Below are 18,950 nucleotides of genomic sequence, written 5' to 3' on the forward strand. Positions count from 1 at the left end.
TGAACCATGGTAGCCTTTTACTCAACGAAGAATCCTCCTCCAAGGATAATTGCCGGCTCTTCGATGTTATGGTGCTCATAGCTAGATATCGTCAGTCTGGATCTTGGGGATTCCGGGATCTTATAGATGTGTCTGAAGCGGGCCCAACTCACCTCAATGTGCCCACACCACCGGCTTCTAGGATTAAAGATGTCTCTGTCAAAGGCTTGCCGGTCCATCGCATCGCAAACGCACGTAAGATGTGTCCATGTGCAACGATTAGCACATCGCCCGAAATACCCGGGTTCCCAAAGCAGGGACGGTGATACTTCTCCCTGATATCCGCGATCACCGCATCAAGACGACGCACGATATCATCGGGGGGACCTGATAGATTGTTAGCATTATCCATCCACCCATTTGACCCAACCAATCAATCCAATCCCATCATTTCCGATCCATCAAGATGATAATCACCCTGGTGAAACAAGTAAATAGGTAAAATAACGTACTCTCCTCCAGGACATCCATCGGTCCAAATATTCCAGGGGCCCAACCCCAACTTCTCCCTTTCCGCCTTGATCTGCTTCGAAGTCAAACCCTCATAGTCGCCATAATCCCACTCCCTGACCGCCTCTGTAATATGTACGTTGGCATTCGTGCGAATCGGATCCTCTTCCTCTGCCTTCCGCCTTTCATGCCATGGCAGTCGCTCCCGGCATCCTATCTTCAGCAATTCGAGGGTTCGCTGTGCACGTGTGCGCGGGGAAACGTATCTGGTGGCATTGGTTAGTTTATTAAATTTTGCGGTGAAATTGGAAATTATAGAACGCTACCTACCTACCTAGGCTAGGTAGGTAGGTAGGTAGTGTATGGGGATTGGCATTGGCATTGGGATTGGCATTGGGATTGGGATTGGCATTGGCATGGACTAGAGAAACTCTGAATCTCTAGCGTGGGCAGTCAAGGCCGAGATGGCCTTTTGAGATGCCGGATGGGAAAAGGGAGAATTGTCTTACATATGCACCAGGTTCTTGGGCACAATTAGTCGGTCGTCCCCCACTAGTGCTTTGCCGGTGGCTTTGACGCGCTTCTCACCGTTTGCCGTGAGCGGGAGGTCGGAGATTCCGGTGTGTCGGCCATTGAGGGACCATTCGGTTTCACCGTGGCGGACGATGAAGCAGCGCGGTGCCATTGTGATATTTCTCTGTAAGGTGACGTGTGGTATGAGTGAGATGAAGTTGTTCTGGAGATTCCGCAAGTTAGCTTTGCATCCGGGCTGCCGGTTCCTGATTGCGTCATGCACGTTGTGATAAGCTCTTATCGTGTCACTGGGATGGTTGGAGGGGATTCTAAGTCCAAGTCTCAAGTTCTGGGTCTTGGGTCTTGGGTTTCAGGTAGCTACCACTCCGTGGCTTTGGGCTTTTTAGGTTTGGGGGGTTTTAAATGTGTTTTGTACGGTTTGCTTGTTCTCTGCTCTAGATCCGCCTGGAAGGGGGTTCCCCTTGGTGGCGTGAGGCGTTTTGGGCGTTGGTTTGAGGAAAGCTCCCTTATAGTTCTCGTGGGTCTGTTGAAACATTCGCAATTAAATAATACGGATTAGGGGGGGCCACAAATCAGGGGCTATAGTAATTTACCGTTCCTTATCTGCCGGTCAATTTGGTACCTTGGTAGTAATATTATGTCCTGGTAGAATTTTTCCCCTCTCTGCACTGCGTCCTTTGCCCAAACTTGAGAGCATTGGCAAATGCTTGGAGGGGTTATTTTGGAGGGGGAGGGGGAGGGGTTCCAGCTCCACCACGCTACTACGAGCCTAGCATGTGTAGCCCGACTAGAGCTGCGATTTACAGATTCTCCAGAGCAAGGGCCGGAGGATAGACATCCGTTTTAGAAATGCCTCGCAACTACCGTACGCCATTCTCGGTGTAAACAAGTCGAGCCACAGCCAACAAGATGCCGTACAATGTGTACATAGGATACAGAGGCCCGAAATCGTCCGGTCGTGGATTTTTCGTGGGATTCCGTTCGGGACACATGTCGTCATTATGCGCCGGGTGGATCCCGCACATCCAATCAGAGGGCCTGGGTGGGGCCCTTTTCGATACCGTTGGCGATAGCTATGAACAAGTGCCCAGAGATCTGCTCGACCTGCAGAGATGATCTGACCGCTGCGGCATCTCCGTCCGCGGGCGACCCGGCCCTGTCATTCGTGCCATCGCTTTTTCTTCCTGCGTGTTCCCGAGTTGTGGTTACATGTCCGCCACAGCCGACCATCCACCGGTGGGCTCGACGGTGGATCTCGCTGCCCACCGTTATCCACCCGGTGGGTTTTGGGTGTCCGCAAGCGGCATTCTGCGGCCTATGACGACGTAGGAAACTGCGTGGCGGTCGTGAAGATACAACGACGAGGTGAAGAGTTGAAGGAAGAGAGAGAGAGAGAGAGAAGAAAGCAAGCAATCTAGTGGTTACGACAAGACTGTAGCAAAGTGGAAGGTTGGCCGAGTGGCTGAAAAAGGTTAATAGCGGGCAGTGTGAGCACTAGAGAACACGAACACCAAATATTAACACTAACACTTTTTAACACTGGATAGTTAGCAGAACAACTTGGCTGACCCTTTGTCTGGTAATGACCACGTCATTTGTCCTTTTCGGTCTGGCACTAAGAGAAGAGGCAGCCGTATAAGAGGACTGCAGAAATATGGGTCGGGGCAATCGGGATCCACTGACCGGGACGCCTGCTTTAGGGGATCGATTCATGGTTCATATTTAAAGTCAACGTATCTCCTCCAGCGTCATCGATTTGCCAATTCCCTTCGTGACTCGAACCTAAAGAGACTGCGTTTCTAGGTCAAGCTCACTTCCCTTCACTTCTTCCCTATCCCTCTTTCTTGATACCCGATTCTCGACATCTTTCTTCCCATCATGCCTCGCTTTGAAGATGCCGACTTTGGCGTAGACGCCGCCCCCCGGGATCCTCGTCCCAGTGATGCCCAGGCCGCTCTCTCCCCGCGCGAGGGTCGTCACCCGTCCGGCCAGGTGATTCCCATGGAGGGCGGCACACTCGAGGTGCCTGCCTCGCGCAGCTCCTTGGGTGCTGCTTCTGCGATGATGCACCATCTGTCTCTGCAGCCCTCAATGCGGGACCGCCGTGGTTCGCGTAACTCCTTCGGCACATCGCTCCCCATTCCCCGGTCTCCGCGCATGTCGCGCCTGTCTCGTTCTTCCAGACCCAGTGTCGTCCGCCGGGATATTCTCGCTGGACAGGTCCAGTCTCTGCAGTCCGACCTGGTCGAGAAGGTGAAGAACATGGCGTTCGTCTTTGACATTGACGGTGTGCTGGCACACGGTAATGAAGCCATTGAGGAGGCCAAGGTTGCTCTTCGTATCTTGAACGGTGACAATGAACTTGGTATGTCCCCTCACCCCACCCCCACCAAAACATTGAAAAACCAAAAAAAAAAAAAATTCATTTGTGCAACATGAAAAAGATAATCTACTAACGTGAAACAGGTATCCAATTCCCCTATATTCTTCTGACCAACGGTGGTGGTAAGACCGAGGAGGCTCGCTGCGCGCAGCTCACTGAGGTCCTGGGCCACCCCATCTCCACCGACCAATTCATCCAGTCCCACACTCCCATGCAGGCTTTGTCTGAGTACTATGACAACGTCTTGGTTCTCGGTGGTGAGGGTTTCAAGATCCGTGAGGTTGCCGAGCAGTATGGCTTCAAGAACGTCATTCACCCCAAGGATATCGTCGCCTGGGACCCTACCATCTCTCCCTGCCGCCGCTTCACCGAGGAGGACAAGAAGCTGGCCCGCCCCCGCGACTTCGCCAACTTCAAGTTCGACGCCATTCTCTACTTCGCCGAGTCTTACGATCAGATGACCGATTTCCAGATCATCTCTGATCTTCTCAACTCGGACAACGGCCAGCTCCTCACCCGCGCTTCCAAGGATCAAGATCACATTCCCATCTACTTCTCCCAAGGTGATCTTCTCTGCCCTACTGAGCACAAGGGCCCGCCCCGTCTCCACCTCGGTGCCATCCGTCTCGCCGTTGAAGCTCACTACAAGGCCGTCTCCGGCAAGGAGCTTGAGCGTACCTTGTACGGTAAGCCCGAGCGCGCTACCTACATCTACGCCGACGAGGTTCTCGCGGCCTGGATGGAGGAGCTCTACGGCGAGAAGAAGTTGCCCAAGAACATCTACATGGTCGGTGACAACCCCGCCTCCGACATCATCGGTGGAAACATGTACGGCTGGAACACCTGTCTCGTCCGCACTGGTGTCTTCCAGGGCGGCGAGAACGATGAGCAGAACCCCGCCAACTTCGGTGTCTTCCCTCACGTTCTCGATGCCGTCAAGGCTGCCCTCGCCAAGGAGCTTGGACCCGACTTCAAGCTCAAGTGGGACTCCAACAAGGCCGCCACCTCTGGCTCCGCTATCGAGTAAGGGGAATGGAGATCTTTGCATCCCAAAAGGAAAGACAATCCAACGCCTGCATACACCTCCCACTCTGTTGCTACCAATAAGCGGAATGAGTGTCAGGCGCCTGGAGAAGAAAACCTCTGTGGTCTCGTATCCTCGTATCCCTTCTCTGAGGCAGTCCATTCGCCGAGGCATGGGTCTGATACCGTGCTGGGGGCTCTCAGGATATACGCCGTTTATGATGAAAGATGTGCTGATGTGGAGGGGATTAATGTTCTGAATGACCTTTTCATTTCTTTTTTTTTCTTTACTTTCTTCTCATCTATTTTCATTTCTTTCCATGCTAGAGTTTCAGACTTGAAGACTTACGAGCCAAGTCGTATCACATTTGATTATATGAAATTGACGAGGAAGTTATCTTCTACGTTATCTATTCGATTGAATTGGAGTTTTCGTAAAAGGTCGTAACACATCAATAAATTCATAGATCATAATGGATTCATGAAGGGGACGGTAACGACTGATCCTGCTTTGACCTTTTGCTTTGTTGTGACTGCCTAAGCTATGCGTTCAACGTCGACATCAACGCATCAAACACCTGACACACCTCTAGCTCCTCATCTTGCGACAATTGCAACCTACTTGCATGAGCATACCCATCCCTTAGTCTCGCACTCACAATATCCTTCGGCGTCTTCGTCCTAAACGCAGCCTCAATACTCTTCGAAATTCCATGGAATGGATACGCCGTTAACCCAATAGCAGCTGCATAAAATTAGCATCAACCATGACCCAATTTTTCTTTTTTTCTTTTTCATAAAAAGAAAGAAAACAACTTACCAGAAGGCATCTTCGTCGCCAACCCCAATGTCCCCCTAGCAAATCCCTTTACAGCCCCCTCCGCTCCCTCCTCCATGAACCCCTTCACCGGCGACGTAAAGAACCCCGCAACACCGCCAGCCATCCCACCCACGAAATTCTTCCCACCGACCTTGACTCCGGACCTCCAATCGTGCACAGTCCCATATTCCTTCGGCTTCTCTCCATACAACTGCGGCGCTCTTCTGAACCCCTCGGCCGCCGCATGCGGGATATCAATCACAACGCCCTTGAGGTAATTCCCGTAGAATTTCCCTACGCCGGTTAATGTGCCACCGATCATTCGTCCGCCAGTGTCGAACGGATTTTGGGATTCACCGGTGCGTGCTTTGTTGGAGGCGCTTTCAAGACGCGCACGTTTGTATTCTTTGTATGGGTTGTAGAGCATTTCGCCGGTCGATTTGGCCATTTCTGTTCCTGTTGCGCCAGCCGCAGAGAGGACGCCTGTGAGAGGATCCCAGCGGCGGTTTTCAATTATGATTGGGTTTATGGGGTAGCTGTATTTCAAGGATATTAGGGAATGTGCATAGGATATGTTGTCGATAGAGGGGGGGGTGCCGTACCATTTGATATTCCGGGCATCTATCTTGTTGTGCTCGATGAGAATGTTGACTGCTGTTTTTGAGAGGATGAGACGCTGTTTCCCGATGCCGTATGTCCATACTGCTGCCTGGTCGGGCATAATGCTACATCGCATGCGGTCAAGGGGGAGGTTGCGGTGAAATGAGTCTACGGCGGCTGATACGCCGGACTCGACTTGCATCTTGAGCGCGATTTCGCGGGCGGCTTCCGCTGCGTCTTGGGTGAGGCAGAACTGGATTGCGGAGGCGAGGATGTCGGGGTCTAATTCGGCGTGGGGAATCGGGGAAGGTCCTGCACCGGCTCGGGCTACCATGTTGCCCCAGAATGGTTGACTAGAACGAGCTTGATCAGGATTTTGGGAGGGAATTGAAGTAGAAGGATCGACGTACTCGCCGAAGAACGGTACAATGGTCGTTGGTCGTCCATTCCGGAGACCGCAGGCTGTAGTTCCAGCTCCGCCATGGTGCACCACGGCGGAGACGTGCTGGAAGAGCCAGTCGTGCGGACAGTCGCCGATGTAGAAGATGTTTTCATCAGATGTGCCGGCTAGTTCGCTCCAGCCTTTTGAAACAATTGCCCGTACTCCTGCTTTTGATACTGCTGCCAGCACCGTCTCTATCAGTTTCTCAGGATTATCGACAACAATGCTACCAAAGCCGATGTAAACAGGCGGTGGTCCGGCTTGCAGAAATTCCGCCAAATCTGAAGGTGGAGTATATGAAGAGGGTTCTCCGAAGAAGAATCCACACACGTCTAGAGATAATCAGCGATTAGGTCCACGGTGACAGCTTGTTTCACGCACCGATGTAAGATGGCCAGTCTTGGGGCTTTGGAACCAGCGCAGGAGACCAACAGTAGGTGAAAGGGATCTCCAACGCTTCAGCTAGACACGGCCCTTCGGTTGCAGGTACAGATGCAAGATCAATGGAACGTCGGAAACGATTAATCACGTCTCCCAACCTGCATGGGGTCAGTCTAGCATCGACAAGCATCGACAAGTCACACAAACAGCACTTACCCCTGCCAGGTCAGCCATTCCACCACACCGTATGTAACCCAATTCGCGGTCCTGGGGTTCATATCGGTAGAATTCATATTGGCCAATGGATGGGGAAATGCTTTGGTACTACTCCACGGCATGGTAAACATCAGATGAACGGGAATACCCAGCGCCTGCGCACAGTGAACATGTGCAAAACTAGGCGGATTCGCTATGATTGCATCTGCCACAAAGGGCTCCTTGGTGTCAGGATCATCTTCGATGCATGACTTCCAGCATCCATCCAGCATCTCCGCTACCATGATCTGCTTTTGTTTGATCTCCCCATCACGTAAGGTTTCAATCTGTGGAATTAAACCTGGGTTCTTGACCATGTAGGCCATGAGCTTGGCCGGATCACCGCCGATAGGGAAGAATTCTAGGTACGAGTCTTTGACGAATTTCTCGAAGACTCCGTGCGTGGCGATGCGAACACGGTGGCCGTGGCTTTGAAGGGCGTTACCCAGCGCGATAAAGGGTTGCACATCGCCGCGACTGCCCACAATCTGGATCACTATGTTTAGCTTTACATCACAGTAGATTCCCTCTGAGGTTTGAGCGCTGTAATCGGGCGCCGAGGGGTGGTTTTCTGGCTGCTCGTTGGCGATGCGAGCGATTTGCTTGGCGAGCTTTGACTCAAGATTGACATCAATGCGGCCGTCATCTAAAGCGCGCCGTTAGTCTTGCAAATATGTGCCTGGTGGTTTACTTACAGTGGACCTTGGCCGACTCGGCGGCCAGTTGAGGGTCAACATATGGGGAATAAGGCGGGGGTGAGTCCCTCTCGGAATTTGCACGGTTTCCCATCGTTGTTGTCGCCCACTTAGAAAAAGGGCGATGATGTGAGCTTTTGGGAAAGATGCGTTGATAGAAATGACGTCGGGCGCACAGCTACTAGTCTATGAAGTGGCGAAGGTCGTGAATGCCGTGAATGTCGTGAATGTCGTGGATGCCCGTTTCAAGTACGCGCCCGTGATGTGGAAGGAGGCGAAGAGCCAATGCTCAAGGACCTGACAGGATCTCAAATGATAATTCACGCCTTGCTTTTCACTTTGAATCCCATTTCTTTTCTATTTTGGACTCTTATTTCTTGCCTAGCCCCTCAAAACAAGTGGCAAAGGGGCCGTGCATAAGTCGATCCCCCGTGCTGTGGCTGTGCGGGAAGGTGGAATCGTGTTTTTATCATGTCAACGGTTCCGCTCGTCCATCTCTCGATCCAGCGCAAATCCGCAATGGAGGGCGACATCCGTGAGGGTGCTAATCACTCCAGCTTGTCGCTGCCTCGAGGCCCAGGACCCGAGGGTTCGAGGCGGCGGCTATTACTGATTTACATTCACGGGTTCATGGGCTCGGAAGCTAGCTTTCATGACCTTCCAGCGCATGTTCACGATTTGTTGACGAGTCTATTGAGCGATTCGCATGTGGTTTACACTCGCATTTATCCCCGATACAAGTCTTGGGGCGAGGCTGGGATTCAAACGGCGGTGGAGCAATTCAGCGCCTGGTACGTGGGCCATAGAATGCCAGAGTCGTTGAGACTGATGAAGTTGTAGGCTAGCACCCCATGGGGCTGAGGATCTGGATGTTATTCTGTTGGGTCACAGTCTCGGTGGGATCTTGGCTGCAGACGTTGCGCTGTTGCAGCTCAATGACCAGCCAAAACATCGAATTCTGGGACTGATCAACTTTGACGTTCCCTTCTTAGGATTACATCCTCGCGTCATTCCAACTGGAGTCCTTAGCTCCATGCCGAAGAAGGACCTCGCGGCTGAAGATGAGCTTGTTGGAGAACAGCAATCGTTAGGCATGGAGCCGGCCTACAAGCCCTTTACCCCTAGTCCGAATTTCGACCCGCCATTCAGGAATGATCACCGCCTGGTTCAGCGCGGCTTCTTCAAAGGCCTCATGCATTTTGTCAACAAGAATACAGACAACCTCTCACGATCAATATACGACCGCGTCGCGTCAACTTTTAGATTTGCCGGCTGCGTCAATAACTACTCCGAGCTTCGTCGGCGGTATCGGCGTCTAGTGGAGCTGGAGAATGCAGAGTTCAAATCAGAGAGGGTCCGTTTTGTAAATTACTATACTGCAAGCACTGGGCGCATTCCACGGAAGTCCAAGGAGAAGCCTACAAAAGAGAAAGAGCACAGTGATCAGGCCAAGAACTCGAAATCCCCGCCATTGGAGGGATCTGAAACCTGGAGTATCTCCAGAGAAGATCTCTCTGAAAAAGATGAGATCGCCAGCTCACTGAGCAACTTGGACCTCGATGAACAGCAGCCAATGTCCCAGAAGACGTCAAGTGTCTGTAGAGACAGCGAGAGCAACTCCGCGAAGAGCAGCACCGCTCCCGAAGAGCAAAGCAAGAAATCACCAACTCCTGATCCTCGTCCCCGAATACAAAAATCACTGCCACCACCATTACCACCGCGGAAACCGCCCGCTTCAGACCAAAACATGCAAGATCTTGAACCTGAAGAAATCATCTTAGATCGGTCATCGATTGATATCCCCAGCACTACTTCGTCTACTCCAATCCCTCAGGATAGTCAGAGCCTTTCGGGAAGCGTGTCTCTTACAATTTCAGACTCTGGCCTCAGCTCAGATGATACCCAGCAGAAACTTCGCAAATTCATTCTCTTGCCTTCACACCATTGGAAGCATAACGACAATGCTCACTGGAATTCAGTCTTGATGGAGGGTATAGATGAGGTGGAAGCACATCAATCTATGTTCATCCCGCATGGCGCAAACTACGATTACCTCGTCGGAGATGTGGTCTCTTTGATTGAGCAATGGGTCCAAACCGATCTGACCAGACGATTGATGCAAGAAAGCCTTGACTGAACTAGACCTGAACCATCCATTCAATTATCATTACTGGAGACTTGAAAACCCCCTCAAAGCCCATTAGACAAGGATTTCAATAGCACCAAATCGCAACAACACCGAAAATCAGACAGAAACCCAAAGTTAAGAACATCTCACCTTGTACCCCTTCACCTTCTTCGTAAAAGCTCCAACAGATGAACACGCGTTCTGCTTCTGCGCAAAGATAGTTGTAATCTTCTTTTTGTGCGAACACACACTATCCTGATAGAGTGTGACTGTGCAGTCAAAATCAAGGGTCTTCACATCGTATCCCTTCGCCCCTCCCTTGGGCATATCAGTGCGACATTTACTGGACCCATACCCTTTCAAGGTGCGCGCGTGTCCAGTGCACTTTCCATCCTTGTACAAGTCAACTTGCCAGTGACCCTTGCCAGCGGGGGATGCGACGGGTGAAGCTGCTGAAGCCACGGGACTGGATAGGACTGGGACAGCCTTGGCTATGAACTCTCCGAATGCTAAGCCTGAAAGAGCTAGGAGGGCTAGGATTTTGGCGTAGAGCCCTGCCTGGAGCTTCATGGTGTATGAGCTGCTTGAAACTGTGTGTGTAATCAGAGGACTGAAACTCATTCTTCAATCTCAGTGTACTTACCAGGTGTCAATTTGATGAAAAAGGATCAATCGAAAAATTCAGTGATGACCGGTGGGTAGAAAGTAAGACAAGCCTTGCAGTTGAGGAAAAGCTATGGCTGTTATAGATGCAATAACTTGAGGATGAGTTGCGTCGTTGTGACTACCCTTTAGTCCTGCCTACCACGGCTCACGATGTTCCCCAGGTGGAAGACCAGTCGGGGCAACACAAAGCTGCCGGGCTTTCCGAGTGGACCCCAATTCATTATTTACACATTCCACAGGATAGATAGCCATGCCATATTAAAAGCTCGCTCATCTTAATCAATCTGCGGTCGGTTATGTGAAGAGCATTTGTCAAACATGGAGGTTGGTACCCAATCATAGGTATCAAGAATTCTAGCGTCATATAATCCCTCAAGCTAGAGAGAATGAGCTGCAGTCTTCATCAACAATTCCTCCATGGGGACATGACCATACCCACGACAAATTGGTTGGAGCGAGGAAGAAGAGTAAGTTTGAACATAGTTTCAACATTGTTAGATTACAGGTCGGAAATGAATAGATGCGTATTCACGATCTCTATACGTAGACCACCTGGGCCATGGTGGTGCCTGCTCGAAAGTTGGAGTGCCATAATTCTTTTGCCGGCTCATCGCTTGGCCGACATACAAAGAAAAAGTCCCTCAATATCGACAACGCAGTATCCCAATTGTTCACTGACAGTTGTTCTGCAACATCCCTGAGATGTGCTAGAAACCATGAATTGGACTTCATTCCCTTGGACGCAAGACTGCCCATGAAAAGGATCCAAAAAAGCAGGTCAGGCGCGGTACTTTGAAGGACAGAGAAGCTCCTTAGCAGGCTTTTCCGAACTGTTTCAATCAGACTTCCAAGGCATGGAATTCCATAGATGCTCCATATTCGTACACAAGAGTAGGCCAGGATTGAGAGCCGCAAGGATTCTTCAAAGACAGTGAGTTGATACTGACATGGCAATGACAGCAATCGGTGACTCAAATAGAGTAAGCAATCGTTTTCCACCGACATTGGTTCAACGTCGATGTCACTGGAACTCTCATAATAAGCGATGAGCTGCTGAAACGAGGAAATGATTGACTTGAATATTGGGTGAATATCTTTGGACCATGGAGCGGTGAAGAATCGAGCGCCAAACGCGGGGATCTTGGTAAACTGAATATTCGCTTTGAAACAGGAGGACTCTTGAAGAACCCTTTTTTGAAACTTTTCGCACATGTCGAGCTCCGACATTGAGTTTGTCATGATCCCTCGCAAAAACTCACAGCTGCGTAAAGAAACGACGAGTTAGAGAAAGCAATCCATATGACATGTCGTGCATCCTACCAGTAGAGCATAGAGAGGGTTCCGTGCCCAAGAGTGTCCATCCCGCCTGTTGCAGCGATTATTTTCTTTAAGCCGTTCATATGCGTCTCAGCAGCCTCTGAGTTGGCCTCGAAAGCCTATATCGCCTTTGTGAGCCAATTTCGCCCTCTCATTGCGTTCTGAGCAGATCTTGACTGCTCATACGAGTAAAGGATGGGCTCTTACTTCTGAAACAATGATGTGAGCAATGATAAATATGGTTTCCTCGGAGGACACAGTGGCTGCATCTTGCAGCATACATCGGAGAGATTTGATTGTTCCAACACGAAGGCGGAGCGCATCCTGCGCTGGCTTCTGTACGATTGCTGTAGAAGCACCAGATGCAGTTAAAATCGCAGCTCGGTGGGATGCACTAATGGACAACTTTATTTGCATCAACGTGGGATCTTCTAGTGCCTTTTTCCAGAACCAGACTGTCACATCGTTAGAGCAAAGAGAGGAAGCAGGATCTTGCACTGTGAACACGATCTAATTTGTTCGTTTAGTAGAGCACATCAGAGATAAATTACGAAAAATAGACGTGAACGAGAGTTGCAGCGCCCGATGTGATGTACACTCACAGTGATGGAAGTAAACATTCGGGTTTTGATTTGCGCTTAGTGCCAGGGCAGGCCCTCCGTCGAGAACCCCAGCTTGGAGAGACGATACTAGTACCGGGGTTTGCTGAGCCGCGCAGCTATCAAGATCATCACGGTGATCACACTTTGCAAGACGACGTCGGTGGGTTCGTGAGCCATGAGCATCCGCAGTTTGGGTCGACGGTGGACTGTGCTCTGTGGAGAACGGACCCGTGGCAGTGCTGAACTGTTGCACCGCCTTTTCTCTCCGCAAACGATGATGTCGGCTTCGCACGAAAGCCTGCCTATATCGGAGTAATTCGCGATTTTTCAAGTGATCATTCTGATAGTCCACCCATAAGAAGTCTCCTGCCGGCCGGATTGCCAGCTCCTTGGTCTTTGTTGCAGCCTTATATAGTTCGGCTTGTGGGGCCCGATCCGAATGAGAACCGGACTGACCGGACGCCATAAAAAGATCAATTTGATTGGAAGAGGATCCTTCTTGGTGTAGTTTTGTGTTGATTGATCATCAAAAGGGGAATGAAGTTGAAATGAGAATTTACCCCTGAAACCCCGCTTGGCCGAGTCGGGTGCGTGCGTCGGGGCCGTGGTCCGGTTCTTCGCGTAGTGATTAGTTTGGATACGGCGGACGATAGCCGCTATCGGGCTCACGGAAAATTTGACCGGCAAAACCTGGCGGTGAGGCTTTCTGTTAGGTTTTGCGGCGAAGTGGCGTTCTTTGTATTTGAACATTACTGTTACGATAAAGCGATTAATTCATTAGGCATTCCTACTTCAAAGAGTTCATTTTCTATTATAACGAGGTTGCGATAATATATAGAAAATGCCACCAGTACGTAGCTAAAATTTTATCTTGCACTATTTTGCATTAAACCTAAAAATCTTATACTTAACTACCCCTGCCCCCCCTAATATTAGATATATCGCTTTAATAAAAATGATGTATAGTATATAGGCCTCTATTTACTATCAAAAAGCTTTTTGTATTCTGTATCAACTCATTATATTTGGTTTAAAAAAAAATGAAGTGGAGGTTATTAGCTTTTTTGATCCTTAATATTGCAGGCATGGTAATATCTATATTGTTGTACACTAAGCATCACAGACAGCAAGTACACATATTCGTCTTAAGCCTACAAGTCCGTGCTGATGTTCAGATTCCCCCTGTTAGATCTTGACAGAACCCACCACTTTGGATCCACAGATTTTGCCCAGAACTTGAAAAACCCTGGGGGTTTCAAAACATAAGAAGTTTATTGATTAGCTAAGAGAATAAGGAAATAAATCTGGATGGATTGAGGGAGAAAAAAATTGGGTCGATTACCGTCATAGGCAGCCAGCTCGCTGAGGAAGATGAGTAGAAATATGAGCACGTGACCCGATGACCCGATGCCCACCCTCAAGTCAGCCAGCGATAGTACGCATTAGAGGTAGATTCGGTGTCTAAACATCTCGCAGGCATAAATGCAACTTCCCACTAAAGGAGCTAAAAAATTCTCTCTAAATTTGTCGATAAACATTTCTTCTATTCTCTTGAACTACACAAGCGGGGTGACAGTCGGGGAGAAAGTTTCGCAATTAGCTCTTCCATTCACAGAAAGCAACCTGTGACTTTAGAGGAGCTATAAAATTTAATTGAAGAAGGATCGAAAATGAAGCGAGGCGGAGCTATTAGAAGTCAGCCTGTGCTAGAGAGAGATCTGATTATTGCTTCATCGTTGTTTTGTGCGGTGATTATAATAAATTCTAAACCTTTAGCTGAAGCCGAACGTGCGTATCTCGTGTTTTAAGACTACGGTCATTGAGTTTTTAGGGCCTCACACTCATAGTTGCGGAGATTTCAAAACCATACACTAGGTTTTAAGACCTCTTGCTATTTAAAAGCATTTTTAGACTTTGGTTGCTTAGGATGTTGAACCTCCCACATATTCCAACGTTGACATCTTTATGAGAGAACTCGCATATACAACTGAAGATCACGAGCGGTTTCCAGCTTAATGGGACCCAGAACTGACAGATTCGATCACGGGTGATGGAGGATAACAGATCCAGTTGCTTATGTAATAATATTTCCTGGTTCAGAACGCTCTTCCTGAGGGGCGTGCTCAGCTTTACTCAGTGAGGAAAAACAGCAAGGCTTGAATACAGAAACAAAAAGGGAACGTCAAGGAATGGCAAAGGAAGCCCAAGGCGTAAGTCGATGATCGAGACATGGTCATTGAAGGGGACGATTCGCACAGTTTGATATGAACATGTCTTGTCATTTCCGCCGTGTCCAATATCAAAATTTAGCATTGTGTCATATTCTTTATACGCCAGCCCATCATGCCAAACCGGAAGAACACCCGGGATCTTACAAAGCTCTCAGGGAAGCCCCTCACAGAGACCATGAGGCCATCTGATCTGGAAATGGACTCGGAAGGCTGGCTCACTTCGCCAGATCTCCATGAGCATGACCTCCACATTTCGTGTCTAGCTGTGTATGACACGGCAATGTTCCTCATGGCCAACCCGAATGTTACCTCAAGTCATCTCTTTCGTGCAGATATATTGCATGATAACTTGAGCCTCCTGGACATCATGCAGGAAAACGGGGATGGAATAACAGCTAAGCCCGCAACCAAGGTCGAAGGGTTCCAGCTGATCAGGACTGTGGTGCGGAGAATGATACCGCGAAACCGAAGCCTGGACAAAGCTCTGGAGCAGACGTGTCATATCTATGCATCGCCAGGCGCTATTCCTAAAAGCACAGGAGCGATCCATGAAGCTGACAAGCGGCGTAGCGCCCATCGCCTGCTTGTCATGTACACCCCGCATGTTTCTACGCAAGATGAAATACCCTTCTACCACCCGCTCGTTAAAAGTCTCGCATATTTGTACAACACTGAGCCTTGCCCTGGTACAGGAACAGGTACAGGCACGATGTCGATCCACTTCTTGCCCTTTACGGCCGACATTCCAAAACGCCTGGAACGTACTCTTCACGTTCTTCTCAACTTCAATATCCGGCTCGCTCAACAATCAAAGGCAAATAAGCCCCTGGGCCCTATCCATGAGACCAATCGAGTCTCATCCAAGGACAACGTGGTTCCCCGGCACATGGTCCAAGACACATATGCCCGCCTCAAGACACTGTACGCCAAAGACTTGTGTGACCGGTGGGTTGAGAAAACCGAGCCCAGCAAACATGTCTTCGAAGACTTGGCCATTGCTGCTTTTCTGATCGAGCTTTGGCGGTTGATGTATGACACTGTTCCCCCCAACGAGAAGAAAGAAACTTGGAAACAGGAAAACGCGACAGGTTTCCCGAGGTTCGTAGATGTGGCATGTGGAAATGGCGTTCTGGTCTACGTACTTCTGATGGAAGGCTACGCGGGCTGTGGCTTCGATGCCCGCCGTCGCAAAACATGGAGCATTTTCCCCACATCTGTGCAAGAGCATTTATCTGAGAACATTTACATCCCTAGGCCATTTGCCGACGCACTTGGCTCAGTGGATATTGGTGTGAGTACACATACTGGGGAGTTCCAAGAAGGAACATTCATTATCTCCAACCACGCAGATGAAATCACTGTTTGGACACCGCTCATGGCTGCTCTTGCTAGCCCAGCGTTGCCGTTGCCGTTTCTCTCCATTCCGTGCTGCTCCCACTCGCTCGCTGGGTCCCGATATCGATATCCTCCACCGCAGAAGAGCAAAGATCCGAAAACCCAGATAGCAAAGCCAGTGGAGCAGAACCCACAGCCGACATCTGGAGACCTGAGAGCTTTACGAGCCGCTAAGGACAAGGAGAAGACTGAAGACGGATTGATGAATTCTATGTATGGCTCTCTGACAGCGAAAACAATAAGTATCGCAGAAGAAATCGGATACGAGGTCGAAAAGACGCAGTTACGTATCCCAAGCACGCGAAACTTCGGCGTTTTAGGCGCTTGGCAACTGTTCTCACAGGACCGGAGAAGGAGCATGACAGCGAGCAATATCATACGGAAAGAGCCAGGTGAAAACAGCACAGAGCTTATTCAAAGGATCAAGAGTATTGTCGAGCGAGAGTGCGCCATGGAAGGTGGTATACAAACTTGCGCGCGCATGTGGCTTGAGCGCGCTCAAGGCTTGCACAAGGGCCCGGGGATGGGGAACCAGGCGCATAGTTGAGAGATTCACCAATTGAATACATCATCAGGGTTTACCTAGTTGTGAGGATCACTTGCGCTGCGATATGGGTATTTGGCTAAGCTTTTTTGTTTGCGTAATCATTCCATCTACATCATTGCCCGAAGGAGAGTGTAGTATCATGTTCGGTGGGACCATTCAGACGCATGTGCGACCACATGGAGTTGGGTGCTTTGATGGAGGAAGATGGAGACGGGTGGTGAGCTGTGTATTGGTGTGTACGTGGTATCAGATGAGATTGTGCTGTGAGAAGAGAGTTCATGAGCCAGCAATGGGCCCAGGAAAAATGCTTGGTAATGTACACAATTTGAAAAGACCCTCAACTCCGTGTCTATAAGCTAAAGTTCCTGAACTTGAACGCCGTAAATCCAGATGTATCAGAGGTAGTGTTCGTTGAGATATGCAGGTAAAAGACATCTAAGCACGACATCTAAAGAGAAGAGAAGTATAGGGCTTGGCAGACCTTTTTAAGAGCTACCATCTTTCTTCACACGTGGTTGAGGTTGTGCCCTTTGCAGTATATCGTTCGAGGCACCAGGAGCTCGGGAAGCAGCATTGGCAGCACCGGTGGCAGCGTTTTCACGAAGTCTGCGAATACGCTCGGATCTCGCTTCGCCTGGAAGACTGCCCCAGACCGGTTCAATGGAATCGGCGCGCCAGTTGGTGCGGGTATTTTTCTTTGCACTTCTGGAAGTCAGTGGCGTCAGAGACGTGCCCCCGACGCCAGACTCACCCCACATGCGAACGCGCTGAAGCTTTCGTAGTTTGGCAAGACCATAGATAGAAACAACTCCAGTAATGGCGAAGCATATGGCCGAAACGCCACCGAAACCAAAGTCGGATTCTTCAATGAAGTTCTTCAAGTTCATTCCGTAAAGAGCAGAATACAAGGTTCCGGCGGCGAGAGCGAGAGTTCCGATACTGAACTTCAAGTCCAGCAACATGAGCGAGTTTCGATTGGCGTCAAGAATTGCTTTGACCCTGTTTAGAGTTAGTACTGGGTGCGCTTCTCGGATTGGAGTAGAACTGACACTTCTTCCGTGTTGCGAATGTTGGTCACCAGGTTGCCACTGGCCTGTACAATTTCGTCACAGACCTTGTGGTAAGACTCCAGCAGCATTTCAACTTCCTGGTGGTCATCTTCATCCCGTTCCTTGCCAGTCAATCTTTCGGTCAGGTACATTGCGGCAAGGTCATCGTCCGCTTCGAGCAGGTCATCAATGGCATCTCGTACTAGGCGTGCCTTCTGCTCAAAGGTACCCAACTTCTTTGAGTAAATCAGGAGATGTCGCAACTTGTCGCGATCGATATCCTCCTCGAGCGCGCGGAGAACCCGAACGACGGGTTCCCTGACTCCGTTGAACTCTTCCTCTAGCCCAGTCGTGACACTGATAAGGACAGCCTCAAGTGCGCGGAACTCATAAGGCAGTGCTTGACCAGCCTGTGTTCCTTGTGGTTGTTTGTGGCGGAGTTTCCCTTCTAGATCGTAGATGAATAGCGACTGCATGTATGAGTCCTGGGATCCATATGCATCGAAGACAAGCACCCGATCTGCCTTGATCAAGACCCGGAGATGTAGCAGGTTGATCAAGATAGCGCGCGGTCTGACCAGGATATGAGGCAATGTGGAGGAATCAATCTTGCGGAGATCTCGAGGAAGCAGGCCGTACTATAGTAAACGCGTGCCCCGGTTCAGAAAGAGCTCAATTAGGCCTGGATATTCAAGGAACACTTACCTTCGCAATCAACTCTGATTTTCGAAACTCCCCGTTTACCAGTGTGACGTCCCCATTCATGTCGAATTCCGTGCATCGAATCCGCAGTTCGTTGGAGGCCTTGGCCGCTAGCCCACGGCCAATGTTGAAGATGCCCTCTCCATCGTCAATCAACGTCGGTCCAAGATTGCGCGCTTTCTGGTACTCGGCACTTTTGGTTCGCTGAAAGTCAAAAAGGCGTTTGAGGAATGGCCGACGGCTTGTGGAGGTGTGTCGGGTGATAATGAGCTGCTTGGAGATAGAAGATGGCACTGCTGGCTTCGGCCTTGCACCGGAAGGGCTGACAAGGCCAGTATTTTGTGATGGGTAGACCTCCGACCTGCCAGAGCATGTCCAGCTCGAGGATCTACGCAATGATCCGGTCGCGACAGCCTCGTGGCTTAAAGCCCGAGACTGTGATCGCACGCATACCGAAGCGCCAGCCACAAAGCCAGACTGTGAGCGCAGAAAGCGCAGCAATGTGGCAGATGGCACTGACGGCCTCAGGGGAGACAACATGTCAGTTTGGGTCAACAGTCATAACAGGGAAAGCGATGATCTCCGTCGCGGCTTTTTTCCCGCGCCCTCGGATCAAGGTTAATCCAGGACTGAAGTATACTGACTCCCAGGGGCTGTTCACCAGATTGGTTCTGGTAATTCACGCAAACTT

At 50.0% G+C, this 18,950-nt stretch overlaps 8 protein-coding genes across 8 annotated transcripts; 3 read left to right on the forward strand and 5 right to left on the reverse strand.

Moving 5' to 3' along the window:
• Positions 1-17: 17 nt before the first annotated feature.
• N7477_006005 (histidine phosphatase family protein) lies at positions 18-1,174 on the reverse strand (the record flags this gene model as incomplete). The annotated part of the gene is made up of 4 exons (XM_056967668.1): positions 18-81; positions 153-366; positions 457-755; positions 999-1,174. 4 exons carry the CDS (start codon positions 1,172-1,174, stop codon positions 18-20), a joined length of 753 nt encoding a protein of 250 aa, XP_056822422.1.
• Positions 1,175-2,901: 1,727 nt separating this feature from the next.
• Positions 2,902-4,433, forward strand: N7477_006006 (haloacid dehalogenase-like hydrolase; the record flags this gene model as incomplete). Its single annotated transcript, XM_056967669.1, has 2 exons — positions 2,902-3,388; positions 3,490-4,433. 2 exons carry the CDS (start codon positions 2,902-2,904, stop codon positions 4,431-4,433), a joined length of 1,431 nt encoding a protein of 476 aa, XP_056822423.1.
• Positions 4,434-4,971: 538 nt separating this feature from the next.
• N7477_006007 (putative sterol glucosyltransferase) lies at positions 4,972-7,716 on the reverse strand (the record flags this gene model as incomplete). Its single annotated transcript, XM_056967670.1, has 5 exons — positions 4,972-5,174; positions 5,250-6,623; positions 6,673-6,830; positions 6,889-7,573; positions 7,623-7,716. The coding sequence occupies 5 exons, from the start codon at positions 7,714-7,716 to the stop codon at positions 4,972-4,974; spliced, it is 2,514 nt and encodes an 837-aa protein (XP_056822424.1).
• Positions 7,717-8,141: 425 nt separating this feature from the next.
• On the forward strand, positions 8,142-9,759 carry N7477_006008 (esterase/lipase family protein; the record flags this gene model as incomplete). The annotated part of the gene is made up of 2 exons (XM_056967671.1): positions 8,142-8,413; positions 8,463-9,759. The coding sequence occupies 2 exons, from the start codon at positions 8,142-8,144 to the stop codon at positions 9,757-9,759; spliced, it is 1,569 nt and encodes a 522-aa protein (XP_056822425.1).
• Positions 9,760-9,885: 126 nt separating this feature from the next.
• On the reverse strand, positions 9,886-10,320 carry N7477_006009 (uncharacterized protein; the record flags this gene model as incomplete). The annotated part of the gene is made up of 1 exon (XM_056967672.1): positions 9,886-10,320. One exon carries the CDS (start codon positions 10,318-10,320, stop codon positions 9,886-9,888), a length of 435 nt encoding a protein of 144 aa, XP_056822426.1.
• A 1,412-nt stretch (positions 10,321-11,732) lies between these two features.
• On the reverse strand, positions 11,733-13,085 carry N7477_006010 (uncharacterized protein; the record flags this gene model as incomplete). The annotated part of the gene is made up of 4 exons (XM_056967673.1): positions 11,733-11,852; positions 11,941-12,188; positions 12,336-12,729; positions 12,792-13,085. The coding sequence occupies 4 exons, from the start codon at positions 13,083-13,085 to the stop codon at positions 11,733-11,735; spliced, it is 1,056 nt and encodes a 351-aa protein (XP_056822427.1).
• A 1,593-nt stretch (positions 13,086-14,678) lies between these two features.
• On the forward strand, positions 14,679-16,508 carry trm44 (tRNA (uracil) methyltransferase; the record flags this gene model as incomplete). The annotated part of the gene is made up of 1 exon (XM_056967674.1): positions 14,679-16,508. The coding sequence occupies one exon, from the start codon at positions 14,679-14,681 to the stop codon at positions 16,506-16,508; it is 1,830 nt and encodes a 609-aa protein (XP_056822428.1).
• Positions 16,509-16,993: 485 nt separating this feature from the next.
• N7477_006012 (CorA family magnesium transporter) lies at positions 16,994-18,799 on the reverse strand (the record flags this gene model as incomplete). Its single annotated transcript, XM_056967675.1, has 3 exons — positions 16,994-17,507; positions 17,558-18,195; positions 18,263-18,799. The coding sequence occupies 3 exons, from the start codon at positions 18,797-18,799 to the stop codon at positions 16,994-16,996; spliced, it is 1,689 nt and encodes a 562-aa protein (XP_056822429.1).
• Between the last annotated feature and the right edge of the window lie 151 nt (positions 18,800-18,950).

Source organism: Penicillium maclennaniae (assembly GCF_028827695.1).
Source record: "Penicillium maclennaniae strain IBT 15551 chromosome Unknown utg000005l:1.0-2652337.0:1.0-2654196.0, whole genome shotgun sequence".
Classification (NCBI taxonomy): Eukaryota; Fungi; Ascomycota; class Eurotiomycetes; order Eurotiales; family Aspergillaceae; genus Penicillium; species Penicillium maclennaniae.